This window comes from Cygnus atratus, chromosome 15 (assembly GCF_013377495.2).
Source record: "Cygnus atratus isolate AKBS03 ecotype Queensland, Australia chromosome 15, CAtr_DNAZoo_HiC_assembly, whole genome shotgun sequence".
Classification (NCBI taxonomy): Eukaryota; Metazoa; Chordata; class Aves; order Anseriformes; family Anatidae; genus Cygnus; species Cygnus atratus.
In genome coordinates, this window is record NC_066376.1 from 8,676,528 (window position 1) to 8,699,975 (window position 23,448).

At 35.6% G+C, this 23,448-nt stretch overlaps 1 protein-coding gene across 4 annotated transcripts in view; it reads right to left on the reverse strand.

Annotated features, from left to right (window-relative positions):
* Nucleotides 1–23,448, reverse strand: part of IQCK (IQ motif containing K) — a 54,733-nt gene that overhangs the window by 29,604 nt on the left and 1,681 nt on the right. For 2 of the 4 annotated variants that reach the window (XM_035548914.2, XM_050713918.1), the window contains exons 2-7: nucleotides 22,474–22,529; nucleotides 20,660–20,798; nucleotides 18,645–18,742; nucleotides 12,489–12,541; nucleotides 12,292–12,369; nucleotides 1,787–1,871 (exon numbers count right to left, since the gene is read on the reverse strand). In XM_035548914.2, the coding sequence (XP_035404807.1) occupies nucleotides 1,787–1,871; nucleotides 12,292–12,369; nucleotides 12,489–12,541; nucleotides 18,645–18,742; nucleotides 20,660–20,780 (435 nt within the window). In that variant the 5' untranslated portion in view covers nucleotides 20,781–20,798; nucleotides 22,474–22,529. Of the gene's footprint in view, nucleotides 1–1,786; nucleotides 1,872–12,291; nucleotides 12,370–12,488; nucleotides 12,542–18,644; nucleotides 18,743–20,659; nucleotides 20,799–22,473; nucleotides 22,530–23,233; nucleotides 23,317–23,448 lie in introns of those variants that run through there. The other 2 variants (XM_035548913.2, XM_035548912.2) reach the window with 2 other exon arrangements.

The following is a 23,448-nucleotide window of genomic DNA, read 5'->3' on the forward strand; positions in this document are numbered from 1 at the left end:
GAAACAAGTGAAATATCCATGCAAAGATGCAATGCTCAGTCAGTTATACAACTAAGTAAAGTCTACTGCCTAGATCAACATGGCTAACAAAGTAACTCAAAAACAGTGATTCCATACACGATGTGTCAGTGAAAAATTACCAGCTGTGGTTTCTCACACGTTATATGACATCATTTAAGAATAAAATTTAAAAAAAATTACAAGGTTCATGTCTGGGATATTTATTTTAAAAGCATATCATCTGAACTATTTTCTAATTTTTTGGAATCTACTTTATCATTACTGTGATGAATTCTCATTTAAATCAAAGATAACATAATACCCTGTGTAATAACTTGTTACTAATGATTTTGACTTTATATTCTGATTTTAATGTTAATTTTTAAAAGCCTAAGTTCTTTCAGCTCTAAGAAGTTAAAACATGTAACAGCCAATTTTATAGTCTGAGTTATTTTCTCTGTCTTCTGCTTTTTTAAGCTATAGTTACCCTCTCATTTCTAGGAACTGGTTTAAAATTTTCACCATAGTATTTATCATTCTAAATTTAACACAGTGAGAAGGGACAGTGCCCTTTGGAACCTTTGGTTGAAGCACAAGGTATCTGAGCAACCTTGCACTGCTCAGCTCTAATGGAACTGTTACTGGATGTTTGCCTTTGCAATAATCCACTGTGAGGATGCCTGCAGTGATATTGTCAATGCTAATTAATGTTAGTGTCAATGCCATCTCTGTTCAGAACAACAAAAAAAATCAAGGAAAACGAAAAACAGCAAGTGTCATAAAAATCTATCAGTCAAGAAGATCATTTCAGGATATTTCGTCATCTTTGTCTGCATGGCACATCAGAGTAGCAACTCTTATGTATTCATGCTTGTTAAAATAGTAAAGAACTTAACAGAGAATGTTTTGTTCTGACTGCGATTTAAAGAACAACTGATGTAGTTCTGTAGTTGTAGAACAACTGATGTGAATGCAATGAGATGCATTACTGTCCATCACAATGAAACTACTGCTATAGCTGGAGGCTATTTACAACCTTAAATTTTGAAAAAGGCAGTCAAAGATGCTTCTTTTGTCACATGGATTTTAAGTCCATTTTTTCACAAAGCATGAAGGTGTTACAGCCTTTCTAAGAAAGGCTTCCAGAATCTTTTCAGCATTTTCAAAATCATTTATATCGTACCCTAGGCTTAGCACTGCTGTCGCACTCCAAAATAATAGTATGAGCCCATCTTCTTCAGAGTTAATTTATGTTCCTCTCTTTTCTCCCTTAAATTGGAGACCGCATTAGTGCTATATTACTAGTATGGCTTGCCATATCTGCTTACCATTTTGTTTTTCCTTTCCTTGAATAACAGCCTTCATTCCTTTCCTGTATCTCCTGTCTTGTTCTTTGTCTCAATTTTATCTTTGTTTCTATACGCTTCTATTTCTGTACAGACCTCACCAGTCCTCTTTGTGTACCTCTACACTCACTTAAATATCCCTGAATGAAGCCGAGTAACACTTTAGCAACTAGCCAAAGATCAACTCATTAAAAAAAAAAATGTTCCAACCTTCAGTGGATTTTATGAAGAAAACAGGGAGATTACATCAGCATAAATGCCTGTGAAGAAATTGTAGTCACCAGGCATAAGGCAGAGCAACATCCAAAGCCAATGAACCATGAGGGCCTCCACAGCTATTTATAGTATCCCCTACTTAAAATTTATGTAAAGATTTTCCCTACGGCCTTCACAGTCCTACAGATTCAACATCAAGCAAAGTAATTATAGATTACTCTTACCCGATAACCTCTCCAAAACGACTGGATTATTATGCTTGCTTCTTCTTCTGATAGGTGGAGAGACAGAGGCATTGGTTGCCTAGGACTAAAAAAAATAAAAAAATAAAAAATAAAAAATAATAGTATTTTGTAAAAGACAGCCTTTACAACCAAATGACTGTCTTCTTTAGCAATATATTTTACAAAAACGAGAAAGGTTGTTCAGGTGCTTGAAACTTAAAATATCTTATTGCTCTGAGATGCTGAGATAGAAGGTGCAAAGAATACCTCCTTTAAAAACATATCTTATGTACACTACAATCACTTCTTCCTTAAAACAGTAATATACAAATAGCATATCAAGTGCAGTAATCTTTCTTACTCTTCTACATGGATTTGGAATTCCTACCACTATGGTAGAGTTTGGGGGGGTGGTGGGAAGGGAGTGAGAGATAGAGACATGTCATTTGTAAAGCAGAGGAGGTTCTAGTATGCATGAAACAATGATCAAATTTATCACATAAATGTTTATACCTTAATTATTAAAATCATACAACAAATACTTTTTAGCACGTTCAGCTACCTTATAATTTCAGTTAAAAGTGAAATGTACTGAAAAATGAAAAAAACGATAATTGTGTAGGCATAAACATGCATCCAAGCTCAGAAACATCTAAAGAAGCTCTTAAAAGGCTGAAATTTTACTTTTGATAATGTATACACATTGCTTGGTGACAAAAGAAAGGAACAGATATGTAAAGTTAACAATTTTCAGCCACAATATGCAGTAATTTGAGAGCATTTCTGGTGATTCTGTTGCAACTATTTTTAATGAGAAAGTATAATTACATTTCAGCCATCACTAACAAAAATTCAAATCACAGTATCAAGCCGTGCTTTGCAAAAAACATTTTCTATGGCTGTTGATTTATTTCTCACATACATTGATCAAAACATCTACCTGGAAGAGGAAACAATGTTAATTTATATGGATTTCTTTTATAATGAATATAATATGTAGTCTTTAAAGTCAATAGAGTAATATAGAGCAGTAATGTTGCAATTTATGAAAAGACCATTTATAAGCAGTAGACCTGGCACAGTGTTAGAATGGCGCCACTCTCCCTGCATGGGACACGGACTGATCACAGCTTTGACGTGGAAGTCCACAACATGAGTTTGGATTCAGCAATCATTTGGATTTAACTACCAAATTTGTTTTTATCAGTATTAGTCTTAAACTATGTCTACTTGAACAAAACTAGTGACACGCAAACTCTGCAGGAATATTATTTATACTATTTATATTATAAAGACGCATATACTACGAAGACCATAGATAAACAAGCTATTCATCCAGTCCTGTACTTACTGGCTAAAGCATTACTTTTGCCGTTTCTTTAGGAAATATAAATATATTCCAGCTCAGGCTAGGAGGCTTGACATCTTACATTTTCCTTTCACTTAATTTAATTTCTATTAGTCTCTGCCCTAGTAAGCTTCCTATGCTCTCTGAGGCCTTTCTCTTAGGGCTTGTCTTCACTGAAGGAAGATTTCAACTTTGAGCACAACCTTAACTGTTATCTAGTGCTCTACTGACTACACCGTTTGAGTCAGTATACTCAGCTAAATTGGTCTCATCGTCATGTCAGCTGGGTTTTGGCCTACATTTATTTCAATGTGAAAGAAAAACTCTGTTTGGAAGAGTGGAAATCAGGCAAAAATAAAAAGAGGTCTTTACATTAAGCTAAACAGTTTTAGTTCTGTGAACATTAATTAGCATTTCTACCGCTCAAGGGAATTTATAAGTGCTAGATAAGCAAGGCTTCCTGAGCTAACTCCTTCTGATAATCAGACTTAAAAATATGAAGTTAGACTGTGTTGGTTTGGCTGATAGGCTTTCATTCACTGTTCTATTTTTGATCTTTTTGAAAACCAAATCTTAGAGCGCAAAAATCACAGGAAGACCTACATATTTTACAGCAGTTATTTCAAAGACACTGAACTATCCTAAGAAGTAATACATAGGCAAGGCCAACTCTAGCATTGAATTGCTTTCATTTATAAATTATAAAAGTATGTAGTTTAGAATCCCACACTAAATTTGAGAAACCAATATAAAATCAAGCATGAAAAATAGGACTTAATTTTCAGTATGACAGTCACTGGCAAATATCAATCATTTCAGCAGGGCGGCTTTAGAGAACAAAAGTCATGTCAGGTCCATTTTTATCTAAGAGAATATATGCAATTGGCTTCAGGTCAAATAAAAATAGAATCTGAGCAGAGGTAATCACCCATCAGCAGTGAACAAGGAAAAGAGGGAATATGTCATTTGTGGCAGAAGACAGCTGTATAACTCCACGAAGATTAAAACTGACAGTAAAATGCACAGTAGCTATATTCTGCTTATTCGGTCTTTGATTATGCACACTCTTAAATGTCCACACACTCAACATTTTAATATCTATTTTGATGTATATAATATATTGCATAAAGTAAGTTGCACCTGTAAAAAAGCATCAGTAAAATGTTTTTTCTTAAGTATATATTTTGTCAAATGTGAATAAAGCAGGCACTGACCAGAGGACAGTTAAATGCCAATAAATGTGTTTCTTGCTTTCTGAGCAATCAAGATTTTACAGATCCTGATTATGTGAGATACTTACTAATTACAGTACATTACGCAGGTGGAACATAGCACCCAGAAGAAATAAAAAAGACTTGCCTTAAAGAGATGTATGAGGTATTGAAAGACGTTCTTACTGAAGGCATGAAGTATTCATAAAAATTCTCTTATCCTGGGCAGACTACAGTCAAAAAAAAACATGAAGATGGACTAACCATACTAGTTCCTTTCCTGTTAAAACATGGTAACAAGAAACAAGTATACGGGCTCTATGCCATAACTGACAGACAATTGCTGTCAGAGCAACACTAGAGTTATAAGATCCCTTACCGTTCAGCCCAGAGCAGAGCAGGCCGAGGGGAGGCCTCATGGCGGCCTGCAGCTCCCTCACGAGGGGAGCGGAGGGGCAGGCGCTGAGCTCTGCTCTCTGGGGACAGCAATAGGACCCGAGGGAATGGCATGGAGTTGGGACAAGGGAGGGTCAGGCTGGGGGTTAGGGAAAGGTTCTTCACCCAGAGGGTGGTCAGGCACTGGGACAGCTGCCCAGGGCAGTGGTCATGGCACTGAGCCTGATGAAGGTCAAGGAGTGTTTGGACAACGCTCTCAGACATAGGGTCTGATTCTGGGGTGGTCCTGTGTGGAGACAGGAGTTGGACTTGTGAGTCCCTTCCAAGTCATGAAATTCTATGATTCTATGTGTGTCTCATCTCCTCTTGGAGAGTATCTGCGTTTCTCAATGAACTTTCAAGGAGGGGGAAGAACCTCCATTTTCTTGTCAGCAAAACAGACAAGGAACCTGCTCCTGTTTGTCAGCAAACAGGAGCAGGCTCACAGTCACACTGATGGACTCTGTATACAGTCAGTATTGTTGTACAGTCCAAAAACCTCAGTTGTCACTAAGCTCCCATCTGTCCTACATATAGGTCTGATTCTTTCCTTGAAAAGGAAATATAAGAAAAAAATAATCAAGGAAAAATTCACCATGTCTAATTCAGGATTTTGTAACTGCTCTTTTTATTCCAATCCATTTCCTAACAGTAACAGAAAACCTCCAAATCTAACCACCAGTCTAGTCTTGCAGCAAGGTGCCTGCAGGACCACTGTGCTAGCTACAGAGCACCAGTACCTGTGACAGGATGGAGTGCAGGTGACAGTGAAGTACCCACGCGCAGTCAATAAATGATGAGCGTTTTTCTCTCTTTTCAGAAAGCCAGTCTCTTGAAATAATGAAGTAACCCTTCACAACAAGCATCAGGCCCTATGGAGGCCTGGAAGTTTCAAGATGACAGCCCAAACCACTCCACAATTAATTTGACTGTGATGGTTATTGTTCTTGAATATTTATATCATGTATGAACACATGCAATGACAGAATCACTACAGAATTCATAATCTAAAAGACAAAAGAACAGACCAAAGAATAGGGAGAAATACAAGACAGACAAATAAATGAACATGGTGATCTCCTTAACTTTTAAAAAAGGATTCTGATAAAGTATTAGGTTTGGAAAGTACTTTTGATTGTTGGGCTAAACAATCAAAAGATTTTCTCTGTAAATTTGTCAAAGTAGATTTCTTTTATATTTCCAGTATTTCTTATTCCCACTCAGAGAATCTAGAAATATTATAGCCAAAAAATAATAATAATAATCTAGAAATGTTTTTAAAAAAAGGTCTATAGAATCTGTGCTTATACATACTATTAAGTATGTAATATCTACTTAAAAAGCAGGAAGACTACTGCTGACAGAAAGTGAGACTGAAGTACTGATTTATCTGACCTGGTATTTAAAAGCAATTAGATATATTAACCACATATTACACTATCACTGCATGAGCCTCACAAGTTTCCAGGGAAAGATTCCTACAGACACTTGATAAAAATACTCCTGGAACATTTCCACAGGCCAAACTGAGTGTGAACTGAGACCTCTCTTAACATTATTAGTACTAACGCAACCATTTGACAGTCAGAAAGAAAGCACTAACCACTGGTTTTCTTTTGCAGTAATCTAAATACACTATAATTAGAGAAAACATTTGAAGAAAAAAAATCCTTATTAAGAAAACATTTTTGTGCATTATGTGAAGGGCATATTTCTGAAGGACTGTGAATGTGGGCATAACCCAATTTAACTTTCTGAAGAAAGGAAGTGCAAATGAGCAGACGTTTTGAAGTGTGACTCCTGCTAACTGTCTGAACTCTTCTCTATCACCTTCTCCAAGTAACAGTTCCTTGATGCTGTCAATAGCTAAATGAAGAATAAAAAAATAAAAAACACACAATATTTTGACCCCTTTTGCCTGCTTCTATTCTCCGAATCTTCCACAGCTTTGCTGGCTCATACTTCTTTATTTTGAAAACCCTCAAACATAAAGGCAATAGATTGTGAAGAAACAAAACATTTCGCTTTTAAATCACCTGTTTAATTGCTATCCCTCACAAATTTAAGAACAAAAAAAATATGCAAATTTCAGTCTTGATTAATTTTATGGTTTTTGATGATATAAAAGGATGAATAAATCTAATGTAAAATACATTAGTGTCAGCTAGATATTCAACCCCTTCCACACCTCCATATTCACAGTGCTGGAAACCCCAAGAGTTTAGCCCTGCACTCGTTTCACCTCCAAAACATTTAGGAAAAAATATCTACTACATGTAGTTTCATTCAGGTTATTACCTACTTCTACATAAAGACCTTAGAATGGGGACAATTTTGTGCATCCGTTATCATCTATAACTGTAGTAGCAAAAAAAAATATCTAGGTAAGTTATTGACATTTAGAAGTAAACAGTTACTGTCCCCAAAATATTACAGTATAATAAAACTATAAAAAGACATTCAGAAATATTATCAAAGTGGTCATAATGATAATACGTATACAACTGTTAACGCAAACTATTGATATAGTTATCTACCTATTTATAATGAAGGAAAGATGTAGTAAAAAGAAAAGATGGTATGGAACTAATGTGAGAAATTTGGTGAGTAGGGACGCAGAGTCATATAACAGAGAATGAGGTAGAACAGGTGAATGGTAACAAGAACAGAAGAGGACAAGAAAAGAAGAGGAATAAGAGAAAGCACAGTAAGAAGCCAAAATAACTACACAAGAAGTATCTTCTGTCTTAGCTTCTGTCTGAAAACTATAGTGGCTTTCTTCCCCCTTAATATGCTCTCTACTCGTGCAGAACTTACCCATTTTAATGATAAAACTCAGCCCTCCCTTTGTTGCCTCAGTTATCTCCTTTGTGGGACCAATATTTATGCATTCCTTAAGAGTGCAGCCCTGGACTGTAGGAAACCAAACACAGACCTATTCCAAAGTCCACTGATGTCAGTGGAGAAATTTCCATTCATGTTTGTATACTTTAAATCAGACCTCATATCCTGTGAACATGAAAAATGAACAGCAGCATAAATAGTCTCCAATTAGTGCTCTAACAGCAACATTAGGAAGACATCACAAACCATTAATTCGTTTTCAATTTTCTCATTGCCATTTTGACAATCTTTACATAAATTAAGGCAAGTTATGATGCTGCATCAGGATTTGTAGCCATAAAACCTCAGTCTCATAAAACACCATTATGCAATATAAATATTTTATACGTAAACTTTGTGAAGAAGTTCTGACAATGCAATTTTCCAAAACACTGTTTTTAAGTCAAAAATTTTCTCCTTCATTAACTTGAATTCTGCCACATTACTGGAATGTCAATTCTTTGCTTAGATCCACAAAGAATAAAATCCATACAAACATATTTGTTGGATTTTTCTATTATTATAAGTAAAGGTGCTGCTCATTACACTAAAAAAGGTAAAGCTCAAATTATTAAGAGAAAAACATAAAGAGAAAACATAATGCAAATGAAATCTATGCTAAAAAAAGGCTAGCTTAGACATAGACCAGTGAAATACAAGTGTGCAGAAAGCAAAGCCTGTAGAAAATGGGCATGTTATGGAAAGAAAGAAATCAGTCACCCATGCAAAATTACCCCTATTGGCCATCTGAGAACTGACAATGAAGTCAACTGTAAAGGCAGCTGAGGCCAGCAGGCTTTGTCTAATTAGAATACCAGGAATGGGTGAAGGGGAGAAAAAACAAAAATAAAAAAAAATCAATGTGTATAAATTCATATGCAGATATTTGGCAAAAAGCCACTACTTCAGATATAGTAATCATTTATAAATAAATAAATAATCTGTCCACTTCATTAAAGCAATGATAAATTTATTTGCTCTATATCTGCATATTTGTTTTGGTATACACAGATATTAAACCAGGAAATGTGACCTTCTGAACTGAGTATCAAGTAAATACCTTTATACAGAAAATGAGGAAATGCAGATAAATCAACTCTTGCAAACAAATGTTTATTTATAAAAGGCTTCTTCAGTTCCTATAATCCCTGTAATATAAGCAAAGACTAATCTTCAAAAGCCAGAAAAATACACACAGTTATTCTTAACCCAGATCCATACACCATTTTCCTTCATTGAACATAAGTTAGAAGATGAACTTGAATGATACTGTCATATTATTAAATTAATGTGACAGCAGACTTTTATAATGCCAGTATTTTTCAGAGCAGTGGAGCATTTTTATTTAAAATTGTCTTCTACCTATTTCTTCCATTAATAGACTCAAGAGGGTTGGCTAATGATACTCCCGTGATGCTCAGAATCTCAGCCTATCAATGCCAGAAAAGCAAAGTTGAAGTAGGATCAGGGCATAAACACAGGTCAAGCTCTTTCCTTCTCCCTGATTCAGTACGTACAGTCTGGTTACTTGTGATTGAGCTTCACTGCTATTCAACCAGAAACACCATTGGCAAATACTGACAAAAGGCAACTGTGTTCCTCATTAACATGTTTAAAGAAGGAGTGCAAAAACATCCAAGACTTTAATTAGATGTATTTATTTGACTATATCAGTGGTCTTGAATGTAGGATAGGGACATCAGTATGTATGCCAGTAAGTTTCCAAAAACTTTTGTTAGTTGCCTGTTAAAACTACAGTTTTTTGTCTTCTAAAAGGTACAGCTATCCTTTAAGACAACACAAATGCTTTGTGCTCTTCTGGAAGTGAAATGTAGATTACCAGTCAGCATTGAAGCTGCTCCTTCTCCTGCTTTTGAAATCTGCTTCAGTAATCAAGGATTCCCACGGGATATAATATTTTGTCAGTGCTGTTGGTACTATATGGGGCACAGCGGAAGACAAGGTAACTATACTAAGGCTTTTATCTACTGATGTCATAGCAATTACTGTAAATACTAAAGCTGGAAACAAATTTGAAGTAATTTTACAAGCTTCTTCATCTACAGCAACCAGCTTTTGAAACTAAAATGTTTGCATTCAAAATTCTGGAAGCTGATGCAGTGTTTGGCTCTCCCTTTAAAGAAAAAGTAGGCTGCAAGATCTCATTTAGAAACACATCATATGGGGAGTGAGGCTCATAAGACTGTGGCTTTGACTATTCTTTAAAAAAAAATTAACTTCAAAGAAAAAACTGGAGGCACTGGAAGAGAGCCAAAAAAAAGTCATACTCAAGTATGGAATATATTAAAAAAGCTGGATCTCTGCAGAAGAAATATTTAACCTTCTTTTTTTGTTTTATTTATTTATTTATTTTTAAGCATGAAGACGGCTTTGCAATCATAAACCCTATTTTAATACAGTATAGAAATGTGTTCCTCTTTAACAGACCTTCCATTATGCTTTTCAAATTTAGACATGTAACTAAAAAATCGACAGAAGAGTTTACTCCTTAAACCTGTAGCAACACCTTTTTCTTGTTTCTTTACTATATCATCTAAAAGGTTGGAATAAGGATGTTTCCCATCAAAATCTGACCAACAGTTTTTAGCATATTTTGTTACACATAGATCCTATTAAAACATAAAACCTGTACTACAGTTAAAAATGGAAGTGGCAATAAAATGTACGGATTCAATTACATTTTAAATGTCATATCCAGGACATAATAATAAATTCTTATTCCTATTTAATATTGCAATCTTTCAGTTTGCTCTAACAACAATTACTTCATAAGCAATACTTGTCAAGAAATCTGTAATTTTAATGTGTGTTCACAAAAAGTTGCTTTTTAATAAATTATTTTTAAAGGCCTAATTGTTTGGAGGATTTAAGATCAAGTGTGTATCAATTTAAATAGCACTTTGACTCTTCAGTGTCCTTGTGGAGCTGTCACTACGTTATTCAGGAGCCCAAGTCCGAACAGAAGCTATGAGTCATTCAGACTGTGATTCCACAGTGTATTTCTCTTGTTGGCAAAGCTGACTTAAGCAGTTCCTGCCACCACCTCTATATCTTACCGGCTCATTTGTTCTCTTCACCTTGCCCCAAGCCCTTCATTTTAATCTTTCATTTGTGCCAATGCAAAGGCCTGCCTGGCTCCCAGGTGAACCAGATTGTAGAAACAATCTACAATCTAAATAGCTATACAAACCCCTCATATTTTGGCAGAGGCATTTCTAGCTCAGAGGAGGTCCCTGATCAGAATAACCAAGCATCCTACCCAACAGGGTGAAATCAGGCTGACTAGAAGCACGCTGAAGAACAGGAGAGAGCAGGGAACAACTTAGGTCACTTTTACTTCCATGAGGAAATGTTTGTAAAACCGATCTTTGTTATCTTAGGTACAGATGTCCATCCTCACAATTCGATGGTATCAGAATTGCCTTACTGTCCAATGGCTCTTCAGTATGCTGAAGAAATGAGTAGGACAACCCCACTGCATTAAACAGGAATTTTTTTGGCAAGGCCAAGTGATTTAGAGAATGAAACTATTACAAGAGCCCCATCAGTGGTAGGTTTGAACAACAGTGGCTGGGCAGTACGATGTAGCAGCAGGTACCTGAAGGTAACAGAGTTGAGATGAACTGAGTCATCATAGAAGGAAGCTCAGAAGCTTCTTACACAGCTTTGACTACATGACTACCTCTAAGGTAGCCAAAGGTAACTGTGCCTCAATCACCAATTTGTCTCCAAAGACCAGTAAATGCCAAGGAGCTTTCCTCTTGCTGGGTCAGGGACGCAAGGTTTAAAGCTTCTCCAAAGGATTTTATTCTAAGTTTCACATGACAGGAGTTCAAGAAAGCTCAATTTCCACTTAAGTAGCATAATGAAAGAAACATGCCTGCAAAGACGCTCATCTCTAAGTTTTAACCAACCACCAATCTAGTCTCCAATTAAGTTTTCTAACAGAAAAATTCTTCCAAATCTAACCTTCATAATTTTTTTATTCTCTCACTGTAGAGTATTCCTTCACTTTTCTTCTTTTCTCATACAACAGCTAGATTGAAAACAAACTGCAGCCTCAAGGAAAGTAACATATTCTCAAAACTGATGTGTAGCTTGGTTCTACAGGAATAATGAGGAACCTAAGACTAAGACTGCCAAAAGAAATGTTCATTTCTCAAATGCAAAGTCATAAATATCAGCATAAATGCATTCTAATGCCAAGGATTATTAAAGGTATTTTCAGAACTGCTGCTTACAGTTAGGGAAAGAATTTCTAGACTGCGTATCCTCAAATATTTCCACAGCAACACTGAAAACATTGCTTTGTTCCTTAATAGAAAGATATTCATAATACTACCAGGCTATTCGGATGTCCCACACTCTGCAACAATTAAAATGTGTAAGAATTCTAAACCAATTTATCTGGGAACAATGCCGGTACAAAATACCTTGTAACTAATGCATGGCAAAGTTAGAAAGCATCACATAGTTCTCTGCTGCACACAATAAAGGGCATTCAGAGGGGAAAATTATAATGCATTGAAGCTCTATTACTTTTTTGTAATAACAGGAGGAAAAGAATAAAAAGAGAAAAGGTTACTCTGAGTACTGCAATAACTTACTGGTCCTTTAGCCAGTCGTTAACAAAAGGAATGGAAAAGAATTCTGTGAATGACTCATCTTTCCTCTTTGGGTTGTGGCTGATAATAAAGAAAAAAAAAAAGGAAACAACTCAGTTTAAATTGCAGCTATTCAATTTGTAAATTAATGTAATTGAATCACTGGGCATAATTAATAGTAAAAGCCATGATCAACTTACTTGTATAACCACTCAGTTAGGAAATCACAGGCAATAAATTTCGTCCTTTTTCTCTAAAGATAGAAGATAGTTTCAAATTATTTATTATCTTTGGATTGGTCACATGTTTTTACTAGTGGAGAGGAACAGAAGCTAAATTGACTGCTTTTATTAAATAAAATATACAGTACATTACTCTGTCTACTTTAATATTGCTACTGCCAACAGCCAGTGGCTCAGCCAAAATTTTAGACCTTTTGTGGAATGCTTTCAAGCCAAGTCAAAAAATGAGTGAGAAAATTTTACATATACTATCTTGATATTTGCTGCAGTATAGCTATAACAAATATCTCTGAAGGTTAATCTTTCTTAGTGGCAATCTCATCACAAAGAAATTAACAGAACTCATATATGAAAATCTGTTGTAAATTACTTGCCATTTTGTTCAAAGCTCTATTATCATACTTAAAATACTTCATAGATTCCAAGGCTTAGAAAGAACACTGATGAATATTGTTTTCTCTTGCATGGAACCAGCCTGAAGGCGTTGTGCATACTTAGACACACCCCCCAGCATATTGTATGGCTGCTCAGACAAAATTACCCGCTGGCTAGTCCCGAAAGGAAGGCACAAACCAAACACATGCACAACAACAATCACAGATACCGTACACATTAAAATCAGGCAAAAAATTCAAAGTCTGGAGTCTTGGAGCAAAATGATTGTGCCCTTTGCTCCCAGTTCGGAGATATCTTCATCACTAAAGGGAATTTGGCAAAATGCTTTGCAGCTAGGTATCCTTAGAGACTCACGCAGCCAGGCCCTATTTAACTGGACTGCACTACATGCTATAAAATACTTTTTGAGTTCAAAATTCAAAGCATGAATTTTGATCAATACAGAATTGATTACAGCCTTTCTTTTCTTAGAGATTTCCTCTCCGCATTCCATCCTTGCAGATTAAGTGTACAAATGACTACAGGTGCTTATTCAGCATTTCAGAAACCAGAGTAGCCATGATACAGAAAACACAACCTAGACTGCTGGTCAGAATAACAGGATTTACCTAGTTTCTTCCAGACCACTCTTACACAAGATGTGTTATGGACATACACAACCAGACAGTGAATACTAGAAGATACTTAGCCCCCGTTGAAGAGAGACATTGAGTGCTTTATCAAAATAACGCCGTTTAGCAAAGAGAAAGGCTATCCCCACCCAGAAGGTAACACTTACCCTGTCAGATGGGGGACTCAACTGCAATTATTACTTTTTAGGAAAACAATTAAAACTGGTCAAATACACTTGTGAAACTGCTAGATATCATGAAAGAGGTTGGAGCTTTGAATAAATATAAGAAATGATGGAAATACTGCCACTTGCTAAGAAAAGTAGAATTAACTACGTAATCAGAGATTTAATGCATGAAGGATGACTTGATTCTAGGTATTACCTTCATCATACGTGTTACTCCCTGTGCTGCACGAGTATGAAGCAAAAAAAATCTGGGGGATGTGAACAGAGGCAGAAAAGAAGTGCTCTATATGGCTTAATTCTTTCCACGGTTTGGGATATTAGCACATGGCATAAATTGAGGGTCACTGTTGAATTCCAGCCACAAGTGAGTGGATGTGAAATGTTACGTGAGGTGCTGACTTCATGGTGAAGGACATGGGGTAGTCACGTAACTAGGGGATGACAACAGTGAGGTTTACAGCTAGACTGTTTGGCAGCCCTAGATAATTCCCCAGAAAGCATCTACCTTCCAATGTGAATCTTATCATAGGTAGATACACACTTGGGCGGCTTCCACAGAAAAAACTGCTTTGAACATGACAACACAGCTATCAGTCCTGAACCCCATGTGTCTTGATGATCTCTTTCATGACAAAAAAACCTTCAGGGTTCATATAGAGCTCCATTACAGTGCTTGGCTGTATAGAAACACACATCTCCCTAACGAGTTTTCACACTTGTCAGGATAATACCAGGCACTGTTCCTAGAAGCCAAACACCTAGGATTTAAGAGACCAACACCTTCACCGGAGAGATTTCTACAGCTTATTTTAGATGATAAATGGACATTTTTTACTTGAACAGAATCTGAAAACAACCACGTCTGATCATCCTCATACAGCTATTCTCACAGTACTAAACTGGGTCCCATTACTTAGTGAATTCTTTCAGAGAATAAATTCTATACTTTGACAACAAAATTCAATTTAATCTAGCAGTTGTAATTTAATCTGTTTTAAGCAAATTGTTTTTCCTTTGCAATGAATTTGCAGCAATCAGAACAGTGTTGTCAAAACATTTATCAAAGGAAACAAATTCATTTTAGTTTATCCTTGTCAGATTCAGTGAGCTTATCAGGGAGGAATTCAATCTGAACATTTTTTCTTTTGTTATTTTTTTGCCAGGAAACAGTTCACTTTGTTAGTCAATTAAATCTTTAGTTGCACAGCAGTGAACATTTATAGAAGGAAAAAATGACATAAATTGACCTGTCTTTGACACATTCCTCCTATGCTACACGAATCAGGATAAACACAGGAAATATCTGCACAATGTGCATTGTTAACCTGCAGATGTCTCTGTGAACTAATTATAATCAGAATTCATTTTGCATTTTTCAGCTTAAGTATGATGTGCTTCGTAATAATCATGCAAAAATATTGGTGATCAGGACATTACAAAGTTATCACAAGATCATCTTCCATTCACTTTCCCTGATCTAACATACTTTAAAATAAAACATATTCCATATGATAGGTTAAAGGTTGGACTAGATGATCTTATAGGTCTTTTCCAACCTAAACGACTCTACGATTACAAAGTCTGTTACAGCAACCTCTTTCTGCAATTGCTAACCAGAAAGAAACATCAGTTATGATAATAAAAATGTTAAAACATTGATCAGTTTTGATTTTGAAAAATGAATGCATTACTTAAGTCTCATGAGAGCAAAGATTTAAGAAAATAGTCTTTCCCCCAGAGACATTTGACAGCAGATAGGATAAAGCACAGGAGAAATTATGGTAGGAAAAAAACCCACACAATTCAGCATGGGAATACACTGGACAACCTAATAGGTCTCTTTCACTCCTAACTTAAAAATGAAGCTTCTGCAGACTGTTCTCATATTGCTGTTAGTTTGAAGTCTGCAAATATACCTGGAAGCTGATAGTTTTTCTAGGTTTTTGCTTTTCAGATTTTTTTATATGCACTACATGGTGCAAAAAAAAAAAAAGCCTATTTTAAACGAAGTGTTTAAGTTGCTATGTCACCTTCCAACTAAGACCTTGCAGATTTCTTTCCTACACAAATGACTACTTTCAGCATAATCTTTTCCCTTTCCTTTCCCGACTTTCCCTTTTGATTCTATAATGCTTCCTTCCCGGGCATGGATATCTCTGTTCTGATCTCTTCCTTGAATTCCTCAGTTGGTCCCATGATGCAATCTGCCTTACCCTAATTTCAATTTCTAAACTCTCCTACTTCATTCTTCATTCTCTTCTCATTCTTCTTCATTCACCTTCAAAACATGAAGACCTTTAGTTACTCTCATAAAAAACATTATTCATTCTCCTTCAGAATTCTCTCTCTTCCTCCAGCCTTGTGCCACATTGACCGCAGTCACTTCTACTGTTCCTCCCTTTCTTCCACTGCTTCTTCCATTTATCTTCCACAGGTTTATTCTATTGGAGCTGCCCTTTGTAAAGGGTCTTTAATGACTTTTGTCTAGCCAAAATTCAAATACAGTATTCTGTTCTCATCCTTTATGATTTCAGTTACCTTAATCACAATTAATCATTTACCTCTGTTGTTCTCTCATGAATTCCATGAATCTTTCTACTATTTGCTCTCTTCCTATTTTCAAAGCTATTTTCTGCTGTGTTTATCACAAGAACCCGTCTCCCTGTCCTTAACTTTCTCCAGGGTGTCTAAGGGCTCTGCTGTTAATCCTAAAAATCAGTTCTATTTTAATGCAAGGTATGGCATGGTCTTTTCTTCAAATTCATACGGAACAACACACTTCTTATGAAATAACAGTATACTTGGAAATTACCCATTTAAGTCAGATAAGGAAACATAGTGTCCAAGCACAAATACCTGGACAGTAATGGAAAAGAACACAAATATTCAGTTATATGGCAAGCATCAAGAGCTATTGTTTTACTAGTTATTGTTCAAAAGGAGGAGGAAATGATGTCATGGTTGAAAATGATCATCGGACATAAACTTGCTTTCCTAAACTTCCTTGACCAAGAGCAGGACATTTCTCCAAATTAAAACTAAAATCAGTCAGTGTCTTTTTGATAAGCTGTGCTATTTTTTATGAAGCATCTAGATATTAGAAAAGAATTGCTTAAACTTCACATTTGATTTTTTTTTGGTTTACTATAAAGCAACACAGAAATGTACAAAAATCTATTTTGAGAACAGATACTTTCTAACCTATAGACCACTGAAACTCTGCAAAATATTTCCGATTAAAAATAGACAAAGTAATCTGAGATTTGTGCTGAGTTTGAAAACTAAAGTATTTCTGAGAATTCTCATATTTTGTAGTAAGTGCTGGTTTATTGCTTTCAAAAATATGTAAGATCTCTTTAGTATTTTAAGCCAGCTTTAAGACTTCCCTTTTTTGTTAAAGGAGACCTGCTTCCTTAAAAAAATAATAAAAAAATATAAAATCAATATAAATTTCATTAAAATGTGATGAATAATATATATGTTCAATCAAATCTGTTCTAGGCCAGATAATGTAAGTGTGATGGCAGGAATAATGTACAGAGATGTCATGCCATAATGGCATGTAGATGAACCACTTTCCTATTTCACCTGTACTAATCACAAATTATAAATAGATATGCAATCATCTATAAACCAATCAGCTTATAGACACAAATCTTGTGAAGACTAAGCAAAAATGGAAATAACATACTTTTATTAAAAATATAGAATTGGATTTGAAATGCAAGTTTGAGGTGTCCATTCAAGCACGGTAAGTGAGTTTTGGTATGTGAACTTGTGACTTTTTGGCTGTGCCAAGCACATGTAAGTCAGTGTCAAACTGTACATATGTAATCTTTACAAGTTCTTCCATGATGTCTATTGCCATATATATATATAAGCCCGTAACAGGAATATGCCAGTAGTTGGAGTGGAGGTAGATTGAGACCTAAGATGATTAGTAACCCACACAAAATCATCCTCACATAGTTTTCATTTTGATCTATAACCCCAACAGCACAGACTGTTTTCCTCAGATATGCATCATGTACAAAAAGGGAGATACTTTCATTGTCAATTATATTAATTGCTCTTTATATTATGAAGCAAGTAAGAAGAGGTTCAGCTGCAGGCATAAAAATATAGAGGAGCAAAGCCATACAATGAAAAGTGTTCATGATAAGCAGAAAGTAGGAAAGAAATAGAAAAAAAATTACTTCCACAGTTGGAGAAAATAGTTGAAATGATGCAAACCCCACAACTCCCAGTTCCTAATCTACCACTGAGTTAAGCTATGCTGATACAGTGAGCTTTATCTTGTATCAGTTCTCACGTATTTTTAAGCATTCCCAACATACAATTAAGAATGTCTCTCTAGATATGTTTACACACACACAAACAAATTTGTAAATACATATAGAAGATGAAGATTTTTTAAAAGTACAATTTGTATAAGCTCATTAATGAAACTCTGCTTTCCACTTAAATAGAATTTATACAGAATTATAAAGCTAAAATAGAAAATACAACTATCTTAGGATGTTAGACCAGAAAAAATAACACAGTTCATTTCATTACTCAGTTAAGTAAAATTCAAGTTCTTTATATCACCCTCATATGAGTGACATGTACAAATCTGAAAGTAAGCCTGTTTGTCTGGAATATTACACTACTTACGCTAGATATAACTGAATATTTAAGGAGAATTAGGTGAAAGCTAGAGATTGGCATAATGACCAAGTGTGGTGAGTATGCAATCTGTTCTGAATTACCAGACAAAAGAACATTCCAGGCTGGCAAGATCCAAAACAACTCATGATATGTTATTTCATAGTATTGTCATCGGTTTTCTTGTAAAAGACTAAATAAAGAAATACAGCCTGTGAAATAAAAGGCTGTGACTTCCTGACAGTAATCTGAACTGAAAACTAAGAACTAACCTCAAAACACTTTTCCTTCTTTGCTTGATGTAGAAGTTCAGCCAGTCCAGGTAAGAGCACTGGAAAGATGTAATACTCTAAGTATTCTCGAGGAGAACCTGAGCAAAACAGCACAGCTTTCACTTAGAGGGAAGCACTTAGACATCACAAAAAGACAAACATTAGATAACGTAAATCAAGCATCAGTCATCTTATCAATACCATTGCAGCTTGAACTATACACAGATTCTTTCAGTTTAGATACAGCCACAGATCTGTCTTCCCTTTCCTTCAGCCAAGAACACATAAACTTGAGTAAATTTCAAACCAAAGGTGCATCAACGCTTCAAACTACAGTGTGCCTCAGAGATGTCAGACTAGTTTTAAATGAGTAAACTCAGATGCCAGGAGCAGCTTAGCATAGAAAATGAGGAGCAATGCAGACAAATTTACCCTTACAGGAAGAAAAGTAAATGAGCCTATGTTAAACTCAGTGCCATTACAGCTAGACTCTCTGGGTATCTCTACTCATGCCCTTTACAATCTGCAGTAATACAGCTGGTTGTAAAACTCACTTTCTAGACAGAGGGGGAAAAAAGGTTGTATTTTAGTGGTGCTGTGACTTCTTTCTCATAACTACTTCCTACCCAGATCCTTCAGAAATTTGAACATTACTCCATATACCCAATTTTGCCACAGTGAAAGGTCTGTCTAGGTTGGCATCTCTCATTTGACTGCATTGCCCTTACACCGAGGTCTACTTGCCATGCTTCTTAAGTGCTTGTGCACATTGGCGTCACTGAGTTCCATGCAAAAGAAGGCAGCTACAGTTGGCATCACAAAAACAAACCAAACCAAACCAAAAAGCAGTGGTGCTATTGTATATGTTTGACATACAGGCTAATGGTTAAACACTTCCCAAGAGACTCAAGTTGTGTTTCTTTCTCAGCTTTTCCCCACATTCCCATCTTCCCTAACAAGACCTTTCACCATTGACTTATAAACTGGTTTAAATCTATCCCTTACAATGAAAATACCACACGTGTAGGAACTGAAGTTTACTGGGCCTGAGGGAGAAGTGAGCATGACCCTGTAGGAAGCTGTAAGAGCCACCCTCTCAGAAAGGTGAACAAAATAGAACCTGTTAGGATCTCAGAGAAGCAGAGTTGGCTTACTGGCCTAAGCATCGTCCTCAATTTATAGCCAGACTGCCTGCCATTCAGTAAGTGTTCAGGTTTTAGTGTGTGTGCAATAAAGATTAAGTCATGCAAGTTTCCTCTTCTGGCAACACACAGCTGAAACACTGAATTTCTTTCTCTGCTACATATTTTTAATTGGTTCATATACTGCCAGAAAATGTTCATAATTGGAAAGACACTACATATACAAAAGCTGAGGGTAACACTGCTTCTGAGTAGCAACAGGAATTCCTAATGGGCAAGAATGAATGGAAGAGATGAAACACAGAATGAGAAAGTGATGGAAAACGGTGAAGAAAAAAAAAGACAAATGTAGGACTAAAATGCATAGTAAAAGTGACATCACTACTTCATAAATTGATAAAAAAAAATATAGAAGTTGTTAAAAATGGAAGAACAAAACTTTAGAGCTGTTTCCATTCAAATCAGTTATGTCATATTTGTAATCAATTGGGCAAAGATAATATTTTGAAAGCAGTTTTCAGATTTAATTATCTGTTTAGTCTATTGATCCTAGTTTTTCATCATTAATTTAAAGGCAGAAATGTTTGTCTTTCTCTCATTTAAGTGGCCAAATAAAAAGTCAGTTTATCAGAAGAGAGTAGAACTACCTTAACAGCTAGACACCGTTACAGATTTCTAATGCGTACCATCTCATCTGAGCTTTCTTCCACTGACAAAGAGCTCAAGCTGGCTCCCTGCATACAGACCAGCGCAAATTCCACTTCAGAAAAGGTATTGTAGCTGTTAACACTTTCGGTGCAACAAATGACAAATCCTTGCCAAATGCAAGAAAAATATTCACAGCAGAGTTCAAGATAACGCACTCCTACTTACACATTTTTGGATCAGGTGGTTCTGGAAGGGGGGCTGCCTCGGGACTGGGAAGCAACTGTTGGACAACAGTATCAGCTGCAGGGGCTGAGTAAAACTGTCCCATACATAATGGCTGCAGCATTCCTGCTTCCAAAGACACCTGTTCAAGAAAAATGTAAGATAAATGTAACCTATAAAAATACTCCAATCAAACTGTAAAAAACATAGAACCAATTCAACAGGAAGAACTATATACATCATTCGGTTAAAAAAAAATAGTTCTAATATTTATTTCAGTATTTTCTGCATACTTAAAAAAAAAATCAGTTTAATTTTTTTGTAGTTTCCATTTCAATAAAAAATCCAAACCTAACAGAAAGTATGTGAATGTTTTTAAAAGAAGTTGTTGAGGTATTGTAGTTTAAAAAATAATTTAGCCGTTGTAAACATTAGTAATTTTTTGAAAATTAAAATTGGCACTGTTTTCTGAATAATTATTTTTCCATTCAGATGCTTAAATATTTGTTTCTATATTGTTCAGAAGTCATGACATGCACCTTTTAAAGAAAATAAACTTTCCTTTTAAACAAAGCACAAGCAGACAAATTCAGAGCAGATGCAAATCCAAATCTTACGTTTCCCCATGCAGAACCAATTATAGACACCATGAAAAAAGTTCATCATTTTACTTCTGTTTTTAGGAGCGCACAGACTGTTACAGAAGTCTGAGCCAGAAGAGTACTCTTAATAGACAGTGAACTATAACTGTCACAGAAATTCAGATACCTCCTATTATACCCAAGAATGCACTAGCATTACATTTGGTATGAAAATGTGTTGTGAAAACTATGTCATCAGGCCACCAAACTTATTATACTCTGCATGTCAATGACTGCCATATCACATGCAGTAGCATATACAAAGTTCATAAAACGATCCTTCTGGAAATTAAAAAAAGTACACATAAACATAAAAAGATATACTATTACATTTTGACATTAAATGTGCAAATACATCAATAAATTATGCCCAGACTAATAAATGTCCCAAACAAAGCTCACCATTCCAATTTGATAATGTCCTGTAATGAAGCTTGTTTCACTTAGGGAAACAGGATACATTATATAAAGGTCTATACCTACCAAGTGTCAGACAATTTGAACTACAAGGTCTTGATTTTTAAAATAACAAAATAACCTAAATGCAGCGTAATAAGATAAAACATCTAAAAGATACCTAGCTTAAATGATATGTGATGCTGAAAATAATTAATTCTGCTGCTCATAGAAATGCTGGGGACAAAGAGATAAATGGGTTTGTCCTTCTTAAGTTACATACTGCTTCTGTCTGCCAAACAAGTTTTCCTAGACTGATTTTATTTGGTCAAAATTAGACTTCAAACAAGTGTGATCAAGTCTAATTCCACTGAGTTCAATGTCCGCATCTAAGTGCCCTATCATGTATGTGAAACTGGGGTATAACTCCTTTGCTGTGCTTACTCCTCTTTTGCAACTCAGTCTGCTTGCGACACCACCAGAAAGAGATCCTTGCATACTTCTGACTCCTGCCTGCAAAGCAGACAGTCGTAGCAAAAAGACAGTGAGCTGTACAAACCAAACACAGCTGGTAATCTAATTTTAGGACAGCAGTACCCAAGTTGCTTTAAATAAAAGCAATGATTTGGAATATTGCATTTGTCGATTCACAAAAGTTGTTTATAAAATGTAGTTTTGTTTTCATTTTCTGAATAAGACTACTCTGTGGGTACCTAATTTTCCCATTTAGTTATTTAAAACATGAAGCCTTATGAACATTTTTAAAAGAACTATACTCACAGATTGTTGCTTTGATTCAGGAATATCTGGAAACAGAGGCTGTTCTGCTTCATACTCTAAGAGTAAAAAGAAGTACAGCATTTATCCAAAAGACTTTAAAAACACTTATTTTTGTTTTAAATAAGTATTACTTTCTAAAGGTATTTATTCTAGTTTGAAACAATAAAAATCAGTATTTTTTAATAGGGAACCTAACGTGTTTAAACAAGGGAGAGCTTTAAAGCCTCTTGCCTTGGCTTTAATTCAAGTTCAAGGTTCTAAGTGATAAAACAACCCTCTATTGGGAAAAAGATTTTTGACCAAAATAATAATTTAGGATATTTTAATGAAAGTAAAATGCAGATGCTTTCATGGCATTAATTGCTGGTTTTACTAGTATATAGTACTGCTTTTCAACTTCATCTATAAGCATTGAAATGCCCAGGACATTGCTAAGTTTTACTCTCTCCACTTGCAAAAAACAATGCAAAAGCAGTATATGACCCACTTACGTTAGAGTGAATCAGGATAAGAAAAAGAACAGAGAAGGACAATGGACCTGATATGAAAAAAAAAAAAAAGCCACCACATATAGATTACACAAAAACAGAAGACAGAAGACTCTTACAGACAAAACCAGCAGGTTTACCATTCCACCATTTTAATTATGAGATTTACTGGCATCGTCACTTCTGTAGGTAATACAGATGCCTCAGCTGAGTCACATTAGAACAAGAAACTTTATTCCTACATTACAAATGGCCATTTTTACGTAAAGTACCTACTTTAAGGCATTGCAAAGCGCTAAGGAAGAAAACATCATTTGGACACCACAGAACAACAGAGCTGGAGTCTCAGCTCCTGAACATTCTCAGTCACCTCAGATTACAGGAAAAGACCAAGACTGTTATTAGAGTCAGGTTGTAATAATGTAAGTTTTGCCTTTGCTGAATACAAATGATAATAGCAATAATCCTGTCGCCTCTCTTGCTTTCC